A 20383-nucleotide genomic window follows, 5' to 3' on the forward strand; every position below is an offset into this window, starting at 1 on the left:
CCCTACTGGAAGACTGGGGGACTCCATTGCTAATCGTAATGGATCTTTTGCAAAGTGAGAAACCAGAATGTAGGTGGAGCCCTGAGGGCTTGCAGCACGCAGTGGTTGCCTGCTCAGTGCTGGAGCAAACCAGACTGCTGCCAAATGTCTGAACAGTGCTGCTACCCTGAGACCGACCCTCTAGACATGAAGGGCTGCACTGAAGCCTTGCAAGAAGGCCTGCTCTGTGAGAAGGACGTCTGCAGGCTGCTGTGAAACATACTGAGTTACTGTTAGAACTGTTTCATAGCAGTAAATAGATGCTACATGGTTCTCTTGAAACTAGTAGGTTAAAAAAAAAAAATAAATAAACCTTTTTGCAACTACATGGTGATAAAATTTTATGGCATTGTTTTCAGTGTAGGAAAAATATTACATCTCAGATTTTAAAACAGCTCTTGCAATGTGTTAGCAAAAGGGAGAGTTTTCTCCTGGAAAGAGGCTACTGTGTACACCACAGTTTTGAAGCTACCAGCAGAAACAAATAACAAGCACTTTCTAAGCAGTGCTTGAACTGGAGCACTGCTATACTTTCAATTGTAAGCTTGTTTTGCTTCCAGAGAATAACGAATTCCAAGAAAAGGAGACAGATTTGTCGAATGCCACGTGCTTTCTGCCCTCGTCTTTGTACTTTGTTTTGAAAAACAATGATGAAACGTTTGGTGTGCTTTTTTCTTCTGAAGCAGTCACTCTCCTCATCATGAGAAGTATATTCCAAACTGGAACAAAACAGAACTGAAATCTCTCAAGGCATGAGAAGTGACTGTGACCGCTGAAGCGCCAAAAGGGAAAACTGTCCCTTAAGGTGTGAGGGATGCCGTCTTTCTCTCCTCACCAGTCCAGAAGTTCCCGTATGTACTATAGTGCACTCCGCCTGCTCCTCTGCTCCAGCGGCCGCAGCCCCCTGCCCCACCGTGTCTTCTCCAGCCCCCACAGCCCAGGTCCGCCTCCAGGCTCACCCGAGGGGGCAGGGGGAGGCGGGCACGTAGGGAAGCGCCTTACCCAGGAAGGGGGAGCCTGTGGAACCGAGAGCCCCTGGCTCTTCTCCCCAGAACGGGGCATTCCCCACCCCTGCCTTGGGCTCTCCTGCCACTCCTGCCCTGTTTGCTACATTTGGAGGGAAGCTGGCCCTGCCCCATATAAGAGCCCTGCGGGGGGCCGGGTGTGCCAGAGCGGTTAGGGGGCTGCTGGACATGCAGGCCAGCGGGGCTGCAGGAGCAGCAGCGGCAGCAGCCGCGGCAGCAGCAGCAAGCGAGAAGGCAGCAGCGCGGACCCCAAAATGCTCCCGCTGCCGCAACCACGGCTTCGTGGTGCCGGTGAAAGGCCACGCCGGCCGGTGCCGCTGGAAGCAGTGCCTCTGCGACAAGTGCTCCCTCATCGCCGAGCGCCAGAAGATCATGGCAGCCCAGAAGGCGCTGTGGCAGCAGGTGCCCGACGCCCCTGTCAGGGTGGCTGTGGGCTCCGCTCCCTCAGGGGAGGACGTCGCGGCCGGTGCCTCTGAGCAGAGCAGCCACGTGCGGGCGAAAGGCGGCCATTCCGCCGTTGGCAGTGACAAAGGCACGGCACGCAGGGGTCTGCCGCCACCACCTGCTGGCCCTCCCTTCTGGGACTACGGTAAGGCTCCAGCTCCCTGAAACAGGTTCCCGCCTCTCCCTTTCTTCCCCCAGCTTGCACACGATGGGTGCGCAGCCTTGCTTTTGTTTCTCCTTAGGCAGGGTTTGCAGCATGATTCATCAAGCTCTTTTGTTGCGAGGTTGAAGCTCCAGCGAGTGGCTTTTCTCTATAGGGTGCGCTTTGGGAGATAATCCCAACAGCGTTGGGATGCATGCACATACAGTGCTCGTGCACAACCTGCAGAAAGAACAGGAAAAATGCTAAAAAATAGGATGTCAGGGATGACAAGTAAATGAGGAAATTACGCTGCAGTTGTCTAAAGCAAAAGTTTTTGATAGTGCAAAAGAAAGAGACTTTTTGGCCTTACAGCAGAGGCTGAGCTTGGCTCGGATCACTGGGCGGAAAGCTGCATTTTGCCTTCATGAGCAGAACCTAAGTTTTGCAGGTGGAAAAGTTGTATGGTTTGTCACTTCTTCAGTTGCTTTCTTCTGTAGAGCCTTTCATGTCACTTGTCTAGTTTATTACTATTTATTACAGTAAACTCATACTATTTACTATAGTAATTTTACAGAAATCCTGACTGACTGCGGTAGTCATTAGTCTGGGCCTCGGGAAAGCTGGCAGTCTACAAGGCAAAGAACACAGTGGTCTGAGAAACCCAGAGGAAAGAATTGTTTGGGGCATGTCTGGATCCCACCAAATCTGCTTGTAGCTGTTTGCTGTTTTTCTTACCTTGGTTTCCTAAGGAAATGATGCCTGTAGATGGTGCTGGCTGTACATGTGCCTACCAGTCCTTCACTTAATTATATTTGTAACCTGCTGACTTTTCCAGTGTAATCATAGTGCTCCAGAAGCAGATATGCTCTAGAAGCAGATTATACAGGTTCTCTACCAAAAGGAGGATAGGTAGACAAGAAGGACCTTATTTGTGTTCACATAGCTGCTCTTTTTTTATAAAAAAAATCACAAATTTGTGAGGAGCCAAGCATGAAATCCAAGGGCCAGAGTCTCCAGGCTAAGGGTAGAGTTGAGTCCTGCAATTACTTCTGCTGAACAGCGTAGAATTATAGCGATGACTTTATTCTTTTCTCATTGTTTCCTAGCTCACTCTGCTTTTCCTCCAGAATACAAGGTCAGCACAGAATACATGGAGAGAGACCCTGCAGGAGTGTATCCTGCTTGTTCTGGGATGTATCCTTACCACCCATTTCCCATGGGATTTGCCATCAACCAGCCAGGCTGTAAGGGAGCACCATCACCTCCAGGGATTTCACTTCAGAAGGGTTTCCGACCCGTTCCAAGCAGCTCTGGACCAGGGAATGCAGCTTCTTTGTCAGTGAGTAGTGCCTTGTGGTTTTTTAATTACTTCTGGGAATACTGCTGGTTTTGCTTGTACTAGAAGATCTTTGAAGGTCCCTTCTTATTCTGTTCTGTTCTATTCTATTCTGTATTTTACTTTTAGCTACCTCTGAGCTGCATATTTCACTATGCGCGGGCTTTGCATGTGACAGCATATGGACACAAAATTGACCCTCCAGAAATGGAAATTTCATAGGTAAAGATGGAAACAGAAATTGTGTGGTAGTGCAGATGTGTCCTGGAGAGAGAGAGAGTCTCTGAATATCCTTTGCTCCCTGTGTTTCCAGATTCCAGATGGAGGTGGAGATTTCCATCAGGCATACTACACTCCTCTGCCTCAGTTTGTCCCACCAACTTTTCTGCCAGGGGTTCATTATATTCCACCTCCCCTGTCACTGAATGTGTTTGCTGAAGCAGCCAAGGAAGCACACGGTAAGGAATTGTTAGACGAGCCTTGGGAGATCCAATTTTAATCTGGTTTCAGTACCTAAACGCTGAGATGGATGCCCCAAGACACCTTGATTCTAGCTTCAGTTTTAAGGGTTTCCCAGATGCCTGTGGTGGAGCCAGGACTGAGATCCCCCTGAGGTCAGACTGCCAGCTTGGACAGCTTAGCATGAGCAGTGTGAAACTTCTTGCACACTTGGAAAGCCTACATTTTAATTGCTGTAGATGAAAGATTGAATCTTCAAGATCTCAAATTTTTCAGACTGAATCCCACAAGATTTTAAATTTCTGGCTAGGTAAATATGTATGACCTCCTCTTTTGGGTCTCTTTCGTGTCTAGTGCCTATATGTGGACATACTGTGATCCTGTCTGTAAGCTGTTCATTTGGCTGCAGCTAGCAGTGACCACAAGAGGGTAGTGCTGCCCAGAGAATTAACCACTAGCACTGGATGAGTCAATGGCCAGTCTCATAAGTTCTTTCTGAAAATGCAGATAAATAAGTACAACTTTATTTCTCTTCTTGAACATGAGAAACTGTAAGTCCAACTGCTTATCACACAGATTATAATCATCAGCCAATGAAAAATGAAATATCTTCTATAAAAGGGAGGGAAAGCGGACTGATTTTCTCATTTGAATTAAAATGATGTTGATAGCGATCACATGGGATAAAATATAAGTTGAGGAGGTTTGGGCCTGATTTCTCCCCAAAGTCTCTTGTGCAGACTCATTTCTGTTAAACCAGTATCCTCGTAACTTTTCAGGACATTATTTTCAGCCAAACATAGCTGCTGTGATCAGAGGCCTGCACAGTTGATCTGCAGGGGAAGCATGTGCCTGCCACAGAATGGCTTGCAGCCATGACGTGAGGTGGTGTTTGGCCAGCAGTCAGCTCACACTCAGTTCCTGACTGCCGTGTGTGTACCTTGGCCAACAACCAAGCGCCTGCCAGTCAGCCCAGCAGTGGGCACGTATCTCCCAAGCAGTTTGCTTTGTGTCTGTCTGGAAAGCCAAGGAAAAGTAAGCAAGAGAAGTAGTGGATGAGGAGAATGTGAATATGGAAGCATCGAGGTGTATAGACATCATGTAAATGTAAAGATATTCTAGGATATCGAGAAAGGCATCAATCAGAGCTTCAGCGCAGTGTGTAGATACTGGGCTGATGGAGGTAAGATAATATGGGCTGAGTTTGAGGGGAAGAGATGAAGCTGAGAGCTGGCAGGCAAAGCAGAAATTGTATGTGAGGATTACTGAGTTGTGTGGTTTAGTGGAGATGAAATCTGGGGGATACTTGCAGTGGCAGAGAGCTTGTAGCAGTTCTGGGGTGGTGTGGGAAAGAGGAGGAACAGGGAGTAGCTGGTAAACTGGAGAGAAGTAGTGGCATTGCATGTGGGAAACAGGAAATGCAGACCTGCATTGGTAGAATAAAGCTTTACTGGGCAAACAATCGTGAAAACAGGCAACTGGGATAAATGAGGTAATGAGAGCACCCCCCTAGAGAGCAAAATGCCATCTAATGACTTCAGTCTTATTACTCACTAGGGAAATTACAACCCGGGCACAAAGCCATAGGAATCAGTGCATCATGGATTATGCTGTTCAGAGAACAAACTAGTCTTCCTAGTACCAGGGAGAAAGTACAAATTAATTCCACTACATAGTATTTTTGCTCCAGGATATGTAAGAGCTTGCAATTGTGACCCAGTGAAGGAGATGTTTCTGCATGAGGTCATAAACAAAACAGCCTTCCAGCAAAAGATACAGATGAAGAAGAAAGCTACAGTGAAACTACCAATTCTTTGATTCTGGTTTTCAGGATACCTGAACAAAGAGAAAAACTGTAACATTAAGTACATAGGGACATGTTAGGGTCACATCATGTCTTTTTTCTTAAGAAAGGAAGTGTAGGGTGTTGTGTTGTATAATTTCGGGTTGTATTGACTAGTAGTGTTACAAAGATCAGACAAATAGAAGGTATGTCCAACAGAACAGCCAGTACAGTATTTGAGGATAGAGTCTGACTGCAAGTTGTTGGCTTTGTAAAATAGCAAGCTGCAGAAAAGGAAACAAAAAACCTATGTCTCCACATGGGAAGATGAGGGAGATTTACGTGAAAATTGGCTAGTAAAAAAAACTGTGTTTAAAAAAAAAAACATCGTAGATAGATTCAAAGAGACTGTTGGTCAGTCAGTGAAGGCCTTTAAAATTCCCAGCAGTGTTCGTAAGGCATGCTGCAGGTTCACTGTGGCTAAGCAGGCAGAAGAGCATGTCTCATACTTTTATTCCAGTGCAGCTTCTGTATTTGCCATCTTGAAGCAAGCATTCTTGCTGCTTTCCTTAAGCCTAGCTGAAACAGTCAAGTGCTGTCTGAAGTACAGCATCTCAGATTGGAGAGCAGCAGCTCTTGATGTTAAGCAGTTTCCAATTAACTGCACTGAAAAATGAACTGGATTTACAAAAAGCTATTTTGCATTGGGAGTTTCTCTCTGAAAGTGTGACTGACACCTGAAAGGCAAATTGAAATACAGGGATTTGGATGGGATTTTTTGTTTGTTTGCATTTAACTCCAATTCCTATTTCCTATTCATTTTTTTTTAGGTCCTGCAGCTGACAGCCAGGATTCAGGGATGGTTAGTGAACCTAGCCAACCATCTTCTTCCCCAGAAGAAGCAAGCAGAGACCAATCTGTATGTTCTAAACAGTAAATAGTCTGGAGAAAAGCTGAGTGGCAGGGAGCACTATTTTCATTATTGAGGAGAGTGTTGTTAATATGAGGCTAGGGTGACACTTAGTTACTGAGCAGTCACAACAGCTAAAAGAAGGAGATTAATGTCTGCTCACTTCATGATCATGTTAGAGCTACCAGCCTCACAGCTCTGCTCCCTGGCAGTGTAAAACCCTTGTTTTCACTGCGTGAAAGAGGTTTTCCAAAGCCAAGGTAAATTGCATCCCCCTTAGGCAGATGGAAGCAGGAAAGAATTACGACTTTGATTTCTGGTTTCTTTGCTGAAGTTGGATGGCTCCTTGATTTTTGGAGTGAGGTCTCCACACCATGTACACTCTGTGGCCTTCTCACGTTTGTGACAGTAATCAAAAATTGCTGTGTTGTTGGTGTATCAGTTTGCTGTAGCAGAAACTCGGTTCTGAGTGTTATGGAAGAGTTAAGTGATGTAGAGCCTGAAGACTGAGAGAGAATGGGAAGACAGTATGGGTTGCTGATAGGTAAATCAGGCTTCAGGATTTTCAGTGCCTTTGACAGTTCATACGTTATTTCAGTGCTGTTTAGCTCAGTACAGCTGAAACAAACAGTACAGATTTTTTAAAGGGTTCACATAGAACAGCTTTGTGCATGTGGATTGGAAGTACACTGGCATATCAAAGATGTGATGTCCTAGAAGGTAGGACAAAACACCACTTAGAATACCAATTGGTCAAGACTATACATATCATAATTTTCAATAATACTGCTTAAATAAAAATGAAAGATGCATTCCTCTGCTGTTTTGCCTAAAGCAACTGCTTTCTGTGTTAAGCGGATCAATTGTTAAAATGTTGGAAGAATGTTGGAAGAATGTTACTTCTGGGTAATTAAAAAACTTTGAATTGTTGGTTTGGTTTTGATGATTTGAGGCTTGTATATTTACATGTAATTCTTCCAGGCAAATTTCAGGTGTTGCCCTGAGTAACAAACCTGCTTGAAGTAAGATCCAGGTTTCAGTATTTTTATTCTGAAACTTCTGAGTGTAGATGACCACTACTGTGGTAGGTGCTACTGAAGACCATAGAGGTGAGTGCAATAAAATAAACATTCCTCTCTGCTACTTACACTAACAGTCCCTTGCTCAATGCAAGATGTAAAGACATGAGGCTGATAAATCCCTTTTTAATCTAGCAGATGGATGATTTTCAGCACACAGACAGGATTTTGGTGAAAGTAAAAGTGGCAAACTTAAGACTGCCAAGAGGAGTGACTGAAAAACACATGTATCTATACCAAATAATCTGGCATACAACTTGTTACTTGCTAGATTTACAGCAGCATCTGTGCTCCCAGGAGTATCCCAAACCTCTTAAAACTGCTGTGTTTGGGAAAATCTGAGTATTTCTGCAAGGTGTTTGAATGGAGCAAAGCTCTTTTTAAAATAAAACAATCTCTGAATAGAAATACCAGCAGCACTCGCAAAGTAGATACCTTCTTTGGTAGCTACTTTGGTAGATGGAGTTGTGTGAGTTTGTTTTTTTTTTCTTAATATATCTAAGATTTAAGAAAAAGGATTTAAAGAAAGAAGACAAACAGTTCAGTAGTCTCCTACCCAGTTATTTTTCCAAAGTCCTATTCAGCATTGTATTGCACTCCTTAAACCTCCAAAGCAGGAAGGATTCCAGCCCATTTCACTGGCTGTAAAGCACAGGCATTGCAGATACACTTTATATACACTACCATCTTCTCCCTGTGTTTCTGTGCCAGTGATTGCTTCCAGACTGTCAGGCCAGGCTCCTTATTCTCCTTTTCCGCCACCTTTTGAACTGTCATTGAACCAAACTTTTTGCTGGTAGGGCACTCTAGTAGGATTTCTCTCATTGCATTGCTACCCACCAGTGCTTATCTCAAGAGGGACGTGGCAGATTTAAAGAAGACCTAGAGAAGGTCACCTGACAGAACAAGAAAATGGAGCAGTTGCCTTACAGGGAAGTTAAAAAGGACTTGCATCATCTTATTTTGGAGAGGAGAAGGTTGGGGGGGAAGAGGTGATAGAGTTTTAGAATATAACAATGTGGCAAAATAGATGCAAAACCATTACTAAGACTGTTTCCAGACACGTGAAGGACAAGGTGACTTGGGATGGGGCAAATGATACCTGACCAGGTATCATTTACCTGGTCACATACAGACTGTATGACTGTTACATACAGTCTGTAATAAAATGATACACAGCTACCCCAGTCTGAATTCCTAGAGGTGGACGGTTACAAAGAAGTAGAGTATTAGCAGTGGGGCAAATGCTGTTTCAAATGTATGAACATTGCTCGGGTTGGTGTTGTGTGAATAATCAAGTTTCAGATTTTTACATTTTGGGAAATTTGTCCCAAAGTTCTTTTGCATCTGTCACTGCATGGAAAAGTCAATTACAGAATCACAGAATTGTAGGGGCTGGAAGGGACCTCTAAAGATCACTTAGTCCAACCCCCTGCAAAGCAGGCTCCATCAGCCAGGCTGCACAGGTAGGCATCCAGACAGGTCTTGAATGTCTCCAGAGAAGGAGACTCCACAACTTCCCTGGGCAGCCTGTGCCAGTGCTCCATCACCCTTACTGGGAAGAGCTTCTCGTACACATTTGTGCAGAACTTCCTAGGCCTCAATTCATGGCTGCTTCCCCTTGTCCTATGGCCACACAGCACTGAAAGCAGCCTGGCCTTGTCTCTGCCTGCTGCACCTTAGATATTTATAGACGTTGGTCAGATCCCCTCTGAGTTGTCTTTTCTCAAGGCTGAACAGACCCAGGTTACTCAGCCTTTCCTCATAAGAGAGGTGCTCCAGGGCCTTTATCATCTTTGTGGCCCTCTGCTGGACTCTTTTCCAGGAGATCCCTGTCTTTTTTTGTGCTGGGGAGCCCAGAACTGGATGCAATTACTTGGTAAGAGAGTAAAATGCGATATGTGCATTTCTAGTTGACAGGAAGAATTGTCTTATACAGTATATGGATATGACAAGCACTCTTTCTTCATTTTATGCTGTTTGTCCTTTTTAACCAAGGAAAAAATACTCCTTTACAACTGCTATTATAATGCTGTTCACTTTGGGCTTCAGAGCAAAAAATTTTCATTCCAAACTTAGTGCTAAGCAATGTTTCCAGAACCGTGATCTCTTCTGTCTCCACTTATTTAAATAAACATCTCAGGATAATGAAATCAATCCGGTATGAAATGAATAATTTGGATTGGACAAGTCATTCCTGTGTTCTTCTGACCTAAACTGAAGCCGTGTAGAACTTGGGCAAATTCATAAAATGTGGGGAGAAAAAGGAAAGCTAGCTATGAAACCTGCTTTTGAAATCTTTCTGTATGCAAGGTGCTACTCGCTGCAGTAGGAATTCTTCATGTCATCATTATTATTTTCGGATTTCTAAGGATTAGACTCCCTTGCTAACTCTGAACATCTGAAGATACGATTTCTAACAGGTTACACTTGCGACAATTCTCTGTCCTCATGGCAAACTCCGTGGGGTTTGTCACAGAGCAGCCAGCTTTCGAACGTACACTGAAGGTTAAAACCTAAAATCAGCAGCCAGGTCTTTAAGGTTTACTCATACCACTACTTTCATTACTTTCAGTGGAATTATTTGCAGGGGTATGGAGCTGACAGCGTTAGTTAGGTATGCAAGTTTGGGCTGCAGGTTTTGCACAGAGGTGTCTGTGACACTGTCCAAAACCTCAGTTTATTGTAGATTTGCGTTTTCTGCAGAAGCTTTGGAAAAAGGAAAGCAAACCCGAGGGATTCTTGAAGAATCACATAGTATGTCCATTCAGCAGGCATATGTAAGATACATTTGTCCCCCCACAGCAAACTGCAATATCTTAACATTTCTGTGGTGTGCTCTTCCACATCTGCACCACAGCAGGTTTTTGTATGACAGTGATAATAGCAGTCTTACTGGTGATTTGTTTTTATTCTTCTTCTTCTTGGATTTAAATGCAGCCAATTGCAAACCTCTGAATCCACAACAAGACTATAGCTGTTTTTTCCATATTAATAAGTAATTAATTTTGACCAGCAATCCAATAAAGTCAGCTTGTTGTAAACAAAAATCTCCCTCCTCCAAAAAAAATAATTTTCATGACAGAAAAATTATTATGTGAAACATACCTTCTTTGGAACAGTGGAAACTTAAATCATTCTTATGTGTAGATGGGTCTGGTTTTCCTATTTTTTGCCCAATATTTTCTTACTGCAGGACTAGCAGTAGCACAGATCTGTGTCCTTACTTAGCTTGCCAAAATGTAATAGAAGTATCCAAATGTAAAGAAAGACTTTATGGAATCTGTGCCTGAAATGAGTGTCACTATATGCTGTATTGCAGCACAGGCCATTGAGAGAGCTCCAGATCTGTTACAGATACTGGGCAGTGATATCCTGATTTGCCTGCTCAGGGATTTAACCTTCCTGGGTATCCTTACAAGCATGTCTTAGCAGACATCGGTAAGGCTTAAAGAGCCGAGGCAAGGCTACTCCTTGGGGCTGGGGTGGGAGGTAAAAGGGCAGTAGGGGACGTTTTCCACATTTCTCCTCCTTGACACTTCTCACCAGCTCTTCAGATGTCCTTCTCAGCTGTGCAGTGTTACTGGTGACCTTGCTAATGACTTCACGGAGTGATATCTGGATCTAACCATGGCTCTAATGATGGGCCAGTTGTGATCTCACATTCTCACTGAATCACAGAATGGCCAGGGTTGGAAGGGACCTCAAGGATCATGCCACATGCAGGGCCACCAACCTCCCCATTTAATACCAGCCCAGGCTGCCCAGGGCCCATCCAACCTGGCCTTGAGCACCTTGAACAGGGCATCCACAACCTCTCTAGCCTGTATTCTCTATTTTAATATAACATAATTTATAATCTTAATTTATATTTTGTCTTTAGTGGAGGCTTCTGTGGTTTCACTTACTAATTTCTTCCGATATTATATAGTGGTTAACAGCCACGTGCCTAGTTTCTTGGGAAAGCCTTCATAGATTTTTCAAGATGGGTGTTGCTTCTGATCATGCTAGAAATGGGCTGCTCTTCATAATCTTCCACAGTAAATTTTCACTTGTCTTCAGATAATTATGAAGTACAGACCCCGCAGACTTCTTTTCTCCAGGCTGAACAAGCCCAGCTCCCTCAGAGGTGCACCAGTCCCCCGATCATCTTTGTGGCTCTCCTCTGGACCCTCTCCAACAGCTCTCTGTCTTTCTTGTACTGGGGCTCCAGACCTGGACACAGGACTCCAGATGGGCCTCACAAGAGCAGAGGAGAGGTGGACAATCACCTCCCTGTCCCTGCTGGCCACCCCTTTTCTGATGGAGCCCAGGATGCCATTTGCACTCTGAGCTGCAAGAACACACTACTGGCTCACGTTAAGCTTTTCATCCATCAGAACATCCAGGTCTTTCTCTGCAGGGCTGCTCTCAAGGACTGCTCCTTCCATTCTGTATGGATGCCTGGGATTCCTCTGGCCAAGTGCAAAAATTTGCACTTTGCTGTGTTGAACCTCATTAAGTTCACCCAGGCTGACCTTTCAAGTCTGTTGAGGTTCCTCTGAATGGCACTCTTTTCTTTGATTGTGGCAACCACACCACTCAGCTTGGTGTTCTCAGCAACCTTGCTGAGGGTGCACTCAATTCTATTGTCGATGTCATTGGTAAAGATGTTACAGAGCACTGGTCCCAAGACAGACCCCTGGGAGATGCTGTTCGTTAACAGCCTCCACTGGGACACAGAACCATTAATCACCACGCTCTGTTTGACCCTCCTGGACTGGCCTTTCAACGTACCCAATGAGGATCTGGGGAAAGCTCAGGAAGATGGCCCTTCCTGAGAAGGGTGGTTGGGCTGAGGCGGTTATACATCATTGCGGATGCCCTTAGCCAGCTCTGTCCACAGAGGGCCAACCTTGTTCTGCTGTCTGCTGCCAACGAGGGCCAGTGTCACCTAAAGGAGAGGTGGTTTGGAACGCAGTACAGCGTGGAAGGTAAACAGTGGCTGAAACATAAAGAGTGCCTGGACTGTGCTCAGAGCAGCACAAAACACACCGCATGGAAGCAGGGGAGTGAATCCTCCACGGGAAACTGACTTTGTCATTAGTCAAGTGCTCCATCCTGCTCTGTAATGGGACTTTGGTATCTTTTGACTCCTGCTCCCTGGGTTTGTAAGTGTGAGGTGTTTTTTGTTAGCCACCAGCTTTGCTTTGAAGGTTGCTGACTGCCCAGAGACAAAATATCCCATCAAAATAGTGAGCACATGGCAAAGCTGCCTGTGGTACAAGAAGGACCATAAACTTAAAATCCCCAAAGGTAAATGCCTTAAGGCTTTCCTAAGATGACAAAGCCCTTGTTTTTACCAGCTGGAATTTGTTTGAAAGGCAGTAACTCATGCAGATCTTCACCATTTAAGCTCCAGTGTTTACTGCCAGCTCTTCTATGATCCTTTTGACACATTCATTGGCTGCAGTATGAGAGGAGCGGGTGAACTACCCTGCAACTAAGAAACACAGCAGATCCTTCAGGCTAAAAAGTGGAATCACCAGAACATTCTGAAAACGTTGGCTTCAGAGAGCCTGGCTATGGACAGAATTTGGCATACGGAACAGATGACAGTGGCAGGTTGTGAGAACAAAGAACATCACAGCTAGAGAAAGCTGTAGTCTCTTCTACAGGCAGAGAAAGATAAGAGTCTGCATTTGGGACATGTGTGGAAAATGTACTGCTCTTTTCAAGCAGAACAACAGGTTTTAGTGTCTGCTAAGCATACATTGTGTGGAATTTCCTAGAGTTGTTTGTTTGTATTGATAATGATCAGACCACGTGTCGAAGCATCCTATGAAGTATGGCTTTGTGTTTTCTAACAGTTGATATTTGTAAGGAAAGATTTGGGATTGAAAAAGAGAAGCATTTGATGATGACTTAATACAAGCAAAAATACTTCCTTATAGCTCAGTGACATTTCTCATTAGATTTGAATTGTGACCATGGAATGTGATGGAAAAAAGCTTTGCCTTTGGGAAGCTGTCACTTGCTATGTCTCACTGAAATCTCTCTTCCCCACCAGGTTACGTTCGTTTCCATCTGATCTCTCCATTGATACAGCGGTCTGCAGAGAAGTAAGGGCTGTGTGAGTTGTGCACGCTGTGTGGGGTAACCATAGTGCCACACACAGGGAAGTGCAGAGAGACTCATTCTGAGCTGGAATAGAATTAGACTTCCTTTCTTATTCATCCATTTGTTGCAGTTTATCTGTCCTTTGGCAAGGGTGGCTTTGCAGCAGGCCGTCACTGTAGCGGCTGGGTGTGTGTGGGTTTCATGGTGTGTTATTCTGCAGTGCAAACTGTACAAAATGTGCCAGCAGCAGTGTGTGTGCCAGAAGGAAGTGTTAGGGGAGGAGTTGGTCCTGCACACAGCACGGCCATGGCCCGATGCAGGGCCTTGGGGGCCTCCAGGAGCAGGTGAAGAGCACGACGACAGTGTCTGGAACCGTGTGTTGCACAGACTGGAGATGATAGCTCTGCACACAGTGCTCCCTTGCTAATCTTAGGCTGGCACCGCTGTCTGCAGCAGATTTCATAGCGGTCTTCTCCTGGCCTGTTGAGACCCGCACAAGGAGTGCTTTAGAAACGCCATGGGGATTTATGTTTTGCATTTTGAATTGGAATCCAGGCAGCAACAAAAACCTGGAAGTCTGAGCCAGGGCAGCAATGTCCACATTGCAGTCTGATTTGCTGTAGCTCATCAATTTCCGTACTGGTAAGCAGTGTGTTGTTGCAGTGCGCATTCCTGTGCCGAAGTAATCCTGTCACATGTGAAGCTGGAATCATTCCTTGCAAAGAACAGTTGAATGTCAAAGTAATTCTTAAGTCGTGCGTTTGGGTGAAGGGAGATCTGCACTGTGTATTTCCCGATTTGTTAAAATGGGCTGGAGTCTCATTTTGCCCAAGTTTTCATGTCTGCTGGAGAATTTCTTGTGTGTACATCCAAGCTGATTACCTGCAGTGTTCAAGTGTTCGTCTTTTGCTCTTTTCTCTGTGCAGCATAGTGTTGTTCGATACGTTTGTAAACATCCTTTCTCTCAACCTTGGTGAACCAGCTTACGCAGCAGACGTCGCCCAGCTGGAATACAAGCTGGTGGCTGGAGAGCACGGCTTAATCATTCGAGTGAAAGGATTCAATCATAAACTACCTGTAAGTACTAATTAATTTGCTAAGGAATTGTTTAGTGAAGAATATCAAGCAGAACTGAGGAATGTGCCTTAGTGTCTTTTATGTTGATCAAATGATTTGTTTCTTTTAAGCATTCTATTTGGAATAATTCCAAACCGGTTGTCTTTTTCTGAAAAATGGCTCCTGTTTTCTTTACAGCTTCTGTTTCAGCTCATCATTGATTACTTGACTGACTTCAGCTTTACTCCAGCAGTTTTTGAAATGATAACAGAGCAGCTGAAGAAAACATATTTCAATATCCTTATCAAGCCTGAGACTCTGGCCAAGTGAGTTCTGGGGCAGAGTAAAGGAGGCAGCACTGCAGTTGTTGAGGTTGAGCAAGGAGCCCAGAAAACACTGCTCTGTGCTGGTGGAGGTTTGTTCCAGGGCAGCTTGTGGCTCTGACTGCTCAGTACATCAAACTCGAGGCTCAGACCGGGCCTGCAGGTAGCTGCTATTCTGAAGCAGCCAGCAGCAGGGGCTGAGGCAGGGCAGGGTGAGCCCACAGTGGTGCTCTGGGTACTATCTGCCCATCTGCTGTGTGCTCCTGAGTCAGAAGTGGGATCACTTACATTAGGCAGCTCCTGGTGACTTGTGGTTTTGTTTCCCTTCTGTTTATTGCAGGGATGTGCGTCTCCTGATTTTAGAACATGACAGGTGGTCCATGATAGACAAGTATGAGACATTGACAAAGGGCCTTTCCACTGAGGCTCTCTCATCCTTTGTTGAGGCTTTAGAGGCATAGCTGTTTGTAGAGGGTCTCATGCAAGGCAACTTGAACAGGATGAAAATCACCCTGACTCTTGACTGTGGCTCTGTCCATAGTTTCATTTATCAGGGATGGCCTTGGCCATTCCAGCTCTCATGGCTGAGTCTGGGACACGTACAAAAAGCTGGTCCTTCCTGAGGAGCAGCTGCCCGTTGACACCCAGCGCCAGGCCTCCAGCTGGCCCTGTTGGCTTGACCTTTGGCCCTGCCACGGATGGGGCAGCCTCTGGGTCGGTAGAGTCATCTACTCTGATACAGTTACACTGGCCTGTTCAGAGGAGCCTCTAGGGTGCCCTAGAACACACTGCGGAGCTCTGGGGGCACTCAGGTTTGCCCTAGGGTACACTGAGGATCCCTTGAAGTCCTCCAGGACACCCTGGGAAGTCCGCAGGGGACGTGTGTCCTCCCCAGCAAGCTGGTGCCTGGGAGCAGTTCTGTAGGAGCTCCGTGGAGTAGAAAAACATCCCAAGGCAGTTGTTTGGGCTGTGCTTTGGGCCACAGGATTGTGTTAAGGGCTTGAAGTTATGCGGTGCTGAGTGAACTGTTGTCAGGAGTTATCCCTAGACCTCTGTCTGTGACAGAGGCACAGGCCCAGAAGGAAACAAAAGAGAGGGGGAAAAAAAAACCAGCTCACCTTTCACAGAGCAGCCCAGCCTGCCCCAGCCCTGGGACTAATGAGGCAAGGCACTTGCAGGCCGTGCGCTCCGGGAGAAGGGGAGGGGGGCAAGGGTAGGGAGATAGCAGGTGGGACTGAAAAAAACCACGGCAACAATCTCAGGAGGAACGGTGATTTACTAAATCCGACAAAATCAAGCAAATCAGGGAGAAAAGAGCGTGCAAACACGAGGTCTTACGCTAGAAGACTGCAGGTTTGGAACCACGTGCTTTTCTCCGCGGCGAACCCAAAGAGCAAAACAGCCAGAGGGAGAGCGGCTGCATCCTGCCAGCAGCTCCACCCTTCCTCCTCTGCACACAAAGTCCTCCGGGAATGCTGCTCCTTCCCTCCTCTCCGAGAACCCAAAATGCCCAGAAAAGGCAGTCCAGGGAACCAGAACGTTAACTCTTTCGCTCACACAGTTTTACGTGATGTTAAGATGTGGAATACCGACAACAAAAAACATCACACAACCTTAACAACTGTTCAACTTTTGGCTTTCCTCTCAAGGGTGGGGTTTCCGCTCTGCCCCCAAAGGCTTTTGGATGCAAGTTGTGTCACAGTTTCCCCAATGGAGCCAGCGTTGAAAGGAGCCTGGATGTGGCTCTGGCCACGGCTCCTTCTTGCTGACAAGTGCAGGGCAGTGCCCAAAACATGAGGGGTTTGGGCCCACTATCCTGCTGCGCAGAACGTCCTGAGCTGGGGACAGCAGCAGTGCCAGCAGGCTTCCAAGTCCTCCCCAGCTCTGTCACAGTCTCCTCTGTGACATCACAAAGCCGGCATGACATCAGTCTTGGCACAGTCACGCTGGCAGCCTCCCCCAGCTCAGATACGCAGGGCAGCCGCTCTGTACTGGTGGTTACCTCTGGAGCTCCGCTCAAGGTAGCAGCCACTTTGTGTGTTGGATTGTTCCTTGGGAGAGAACAGGATGAAACTCACCCTGACTCCCACCCTGATTGTGGCTCTGGCCATAGTTTCATTTATCTGGGATGGCTTTGGCCGTTCCAGCTCTCTTGGCTGTGCCTGGGACACGTACAAAAAGCTGGTCCTTCCTGAGGAGCAGCTGACCGTTGACACCCAGTGCCAGGCCTCCAGCTGGCCCTGTTGGCGTGGCCTTTGGCCCTGCCACGGATGGGGCAGCTTCATGTTCGGAAGAGCGATCTTTACAGAGGACCAGAAGCAGCAGCCCCTGGGCACGGAGCAGAAGGCCTTTGTGGGGCCCTTCTGGTCGGGACTTTCAATGTACCGCATTCAGATCTGGGAAAGGGTCATCAACATGGTCCTTCCCGAGAAGAAGCAGCAGCCTGTAATCGCTGCTGAACAGGCTTCGAATGGGCCCTGTTGGCTAGGCCTTTCTTCCTGCCCCACATGGCTGCAATATGGGGTCAGCAGGGCTGGCGGAACGCAGAGCCCGAAGCAGCAGCCCCTGCGCATGGAGCAGAAGGCTTTCAAGGGGCCCTTCCAGCCTGGCCTTTCAACGTACCCAACGTGGATCTGGGAAAGGGTCAAGAAGATGGTCCTTCCTGAGGAGCAGCTGCCAGTCGTCCCCGAGCACCAGCACTCCAGCTGCCCCTGTAGGCTTGGTGTGTTCCCCTGCCTCACGTGGATCCGCTCCAGGGTCAGCAAGGCTGGCGTAACGCAGGGCCCGAAGCAGCAGACCTTGTACACCAAGCTGAAGGCCCTCAGCTTGCCCTACCCTCCGGGCCTCCTTTGGGACTACCTGGCCCAAGCGGGGAAAACCTGGCTCGTTACTCACTGCCTGACAGATGTCTGCATTCTCTGCCTGCTGAGCATTGCCCGCAGCCTCTGGAGAAAAGTAAGAAGACCTCAGGAACAGGTGAGCGATTGAGGTGCACTGCACGGGAAGGGGGCTGCTGGTGGGAGCAGGGAGCCACACAGACCTGGTCCGTGAAGGCTTCCAAGGAAAGCAGACCCCAGAAAGTCCACTACCTCCCCCAGAGGGACTCGCTCATTCGCAGATCTGTCAACCCTATGTAACTGGGAGCCCCTATGCAACGTGGGGCTTGGAGGTGCTGTGAGCCCCATGTGCTGCACTGAGCGGTCCTGTGAGGCTGGCCTACCTCCAGAGGAAGCCGAGCCCTGCACGATAATTCCCTGCCAAAGGAGCCTGCTTCCCTTTCTCTCTGCTCATGCTGTGTTCACTTCCAGGGAACGGGACAAATGGACTCAGCTTCCACGGGAACAGACATCTCGCAAGGGGAAGCCACGCATTATTACGACGAGCTCTGTGAGATGAAGTCCCTGCTTCTCTTAATGGACAGATACGTGATGATCCTCCAGGAGAAGAGCAACTGCCAGTGCCAAACGAAGAAGGAGCAATGAGCAAGGAAGCTGAGATGCTCCTCATCCACTTCCAGCTCGTTTGCCACTTCACACAGCGCACCAGCTGCTTCCGTAAGGCACTACCTGGAAAACTTCAAGGGGCTTTAAAATCAACAATGTGATGAACAAATGATTGGAATACGTCTGTTACTTGCCATCTTATGTCATTCATACAGATGTATAAATAAAGTGAGATTGCATAAAATTTCTGAGGAGAATGTATGTCAGGTGTAACTAACTGCAGGACTCTACTGCCTGCCAAGTTCTTTCAGCATATATTGATTTCCTTGTGAGCTTAATGCAACCAGACTTGAACACACAAATTCTGCAGCTTATTCTTCACCAGTACTTCTGCTCCCAGCTCGATGCAGCGTGCTCTCTTGTGAGAACTGCAGATGCACAGTGTTTGCATACCGTTGTACAGGCGCCTACTTGTACAGCAAGCCTACACACGCTCCTTTTCCAGCAGAAGTTCCTAGTCCTGAGCAGGAGTCTGCCAGATCCCGAACTCTTGCATGACTTGCTGAGCACTGTCCTCAATGGGTTGGGTTGTGTTTTTCTTCACTCCACACGTTTCAAAAGCCGAGGAGCAGGGAAATTTTACTGCTGCTGAAAAGCAGAACCTATCCAGAAGCGCAGTGCCACGAAAGCCAGGGACCGAGTTTGCTCGCGTGGTTGCTTCTCCCCTCGTTCGCACTCCGCCATCCCCGGCACGAGCACAGCGCCGTTCGGTGAACGCCGGGCTTTGCGGGGGGGCGGGCGGGCTCGGCCCTTCGCTATGGGGGGCTGACGAGCGCCGCCTGCGGGGCGAGAGCTGAGGTAGCGGCCCTACCTGAGGCGGCGGCCACGGCCGACCGCTGCGGCCTCGCGCGCGCTGTGCGGCAAGAGGCGACACCTGGCGCTCAGTCTGAGATTTAAGGCCGGAGGAAGCCTGCATCCGACCAAATGAAAACTTGACGCTGTTTCTTGGAGCTGCGCTGATTTCTTTTGCTTACACCTGTTTCCACATTGTAAGAGATCATACTGTTAACGTCTGTGTCTCAAATCTTGCTGGGGACACAGATGGACTTGTTCAAGTCCCGGCAAGTCCCGAACAAGGAGTGTGAAATCCTTTGTCTCGGGGATGCAGATAAACAAGGCCAGGGGCAACCAGAGCAAGATGAGCTGCAGCTCAATAGCTGAGAAGTGCTCCTCTGTGTGGACCTGTCTCAGGATGGTGGCCATCTCAGGGGGTGCTCAATGACTCTTGCTCAAGGCCCATCCTTGTCACATAGGCAGGCGAACAAGGAGGATAAAAGGGGAATCGAAAACCATGAGGACAGGTTTCTGGCAACAGATTCCTCGTGAAGCAGAACAGAGGGATTCCTGACGATCAGATTCCTCGTGAGGTGACTCCTGCATGCTGTCGGACTCTCCTGTGCCTGATGCCTGAGCGCTGCTGCTTCCTCAAGGCTTGGCTCCGTGACTTCCTCCACTGCCTGCTTGCTGCCCAAGGCCGGCCACGCTGCTGCTCCTCGCCCCCCCGCTGTGTCTTCCTTGGACCTTCAAATGCCGTGCAGCAGGACGCTGCTGGATCCTGCTGGTGACCCTCCCTGCTTTACGCAACTCCTTCTTTTCCATCTTTTCTATCGCCCTCCTTCCCTTCCCTGTCTCCCTGATTAGGTTTTGTAATAAACTGGTCGGAACATCATATGAACCGTTGTTTCTTAATCTCCGGGTATACAGATATTAAAAGAACCCCATCTCCCTCCTATAAATTGGAGCCAGACACACGTTCAAAAGTGAAACTCAGAAGACTGCTAACCAGCGGGGCAGGTTGCTAGAATTACTGACACTTTTGTATGAAGAAATAAACTTATTTCTGTAACTGAAGGGAAAAGATTAATTTTTTTTAGTATTTTTATACTGTTTCTAGCTTGTAACCTCTAAGCTTAAGCTTGCCAATGTGACTAGTGATCATTACAGAGTTACATCATACAGCTTTTTAGTAGATTTCTAGTTCATGTTAAATAAGCTTGTTGGTGGTGATTTGGGCAGCAGGGTGATGCAGTGGTTGAGATGGAATCAGGATGGCTTTGTGCCTCACACCTGCTAAGCAAAGCCAGGCATAATTTTCTAAATGTTCGTCTTACTCTGATAGTTTCCAGCACAGCAGTTCTAGAATATGGACTTTGTCAATTCGAGATGAACTTTTTCTCCCTTCAAA

The 20383-nt window shown here is 47.2% G+C and overlaps 2 protein-coding genes across 2 annotated transcripts; both read left to right on the forward strand.

Annotated features, from left to right (window-relative positions):
* Positions 1-1232: 1232 nt before the first annotated feature.
* Positions 1233-6165, forward strand: DMRTB1 (DMRT like family B with proline rich C-terminal 1). Its single transcript, XM_042819537.1, has 4 exons — positions 1233-1653; positions 2757-2989; positions 3300-3444; positions 6059-6165. Exons 1-4 carry the CDS (start codon positions 1233-1235, stop codon positions 6163-6165), a joined length of 906 nt encoding a protein of 301 aa, XP_042675471.1.
* A 1042-nt stretch (positions 6166-7207) lies between these two features.
* Positions 7208-15156, forward strand: LOC122160721 (nardilysin-like). The gene is made up of 6 exons (XM_042819538.1): positions 7208-7247; positions 12393-12512; positions 13267-13318; positions 14243-14393; positions 14571-14698; positions 15036-15156. The coding sequence occupies exons 1-6, from the start codon at positions 7208-7210 to the stop codon at positions 15154-15156; spliced, it is 612 nt and encodes a 203-aa protein (XP_042675472.1).
* Positions 15157-20383: the final 5227 nt, after the last annotated feature.

The sequence above is a fragment of the Centrocercus urophasianus genome, unplaced genomic scaffold (genome assembly GCF_019232065.1).
Source record: "Centrocercus urophasianus isolate 14NV4802_14NV808 unplaced genomic scaffold, USGS_Curo_1.0 seq_18, whole genome shotgun sequence".
Lineage (NCBI taxonomy): Eukaryota > Metazoa > Chordata > Aves > Galliformes > Phasianidae > Centrocercus > Centrocercus urophasianus.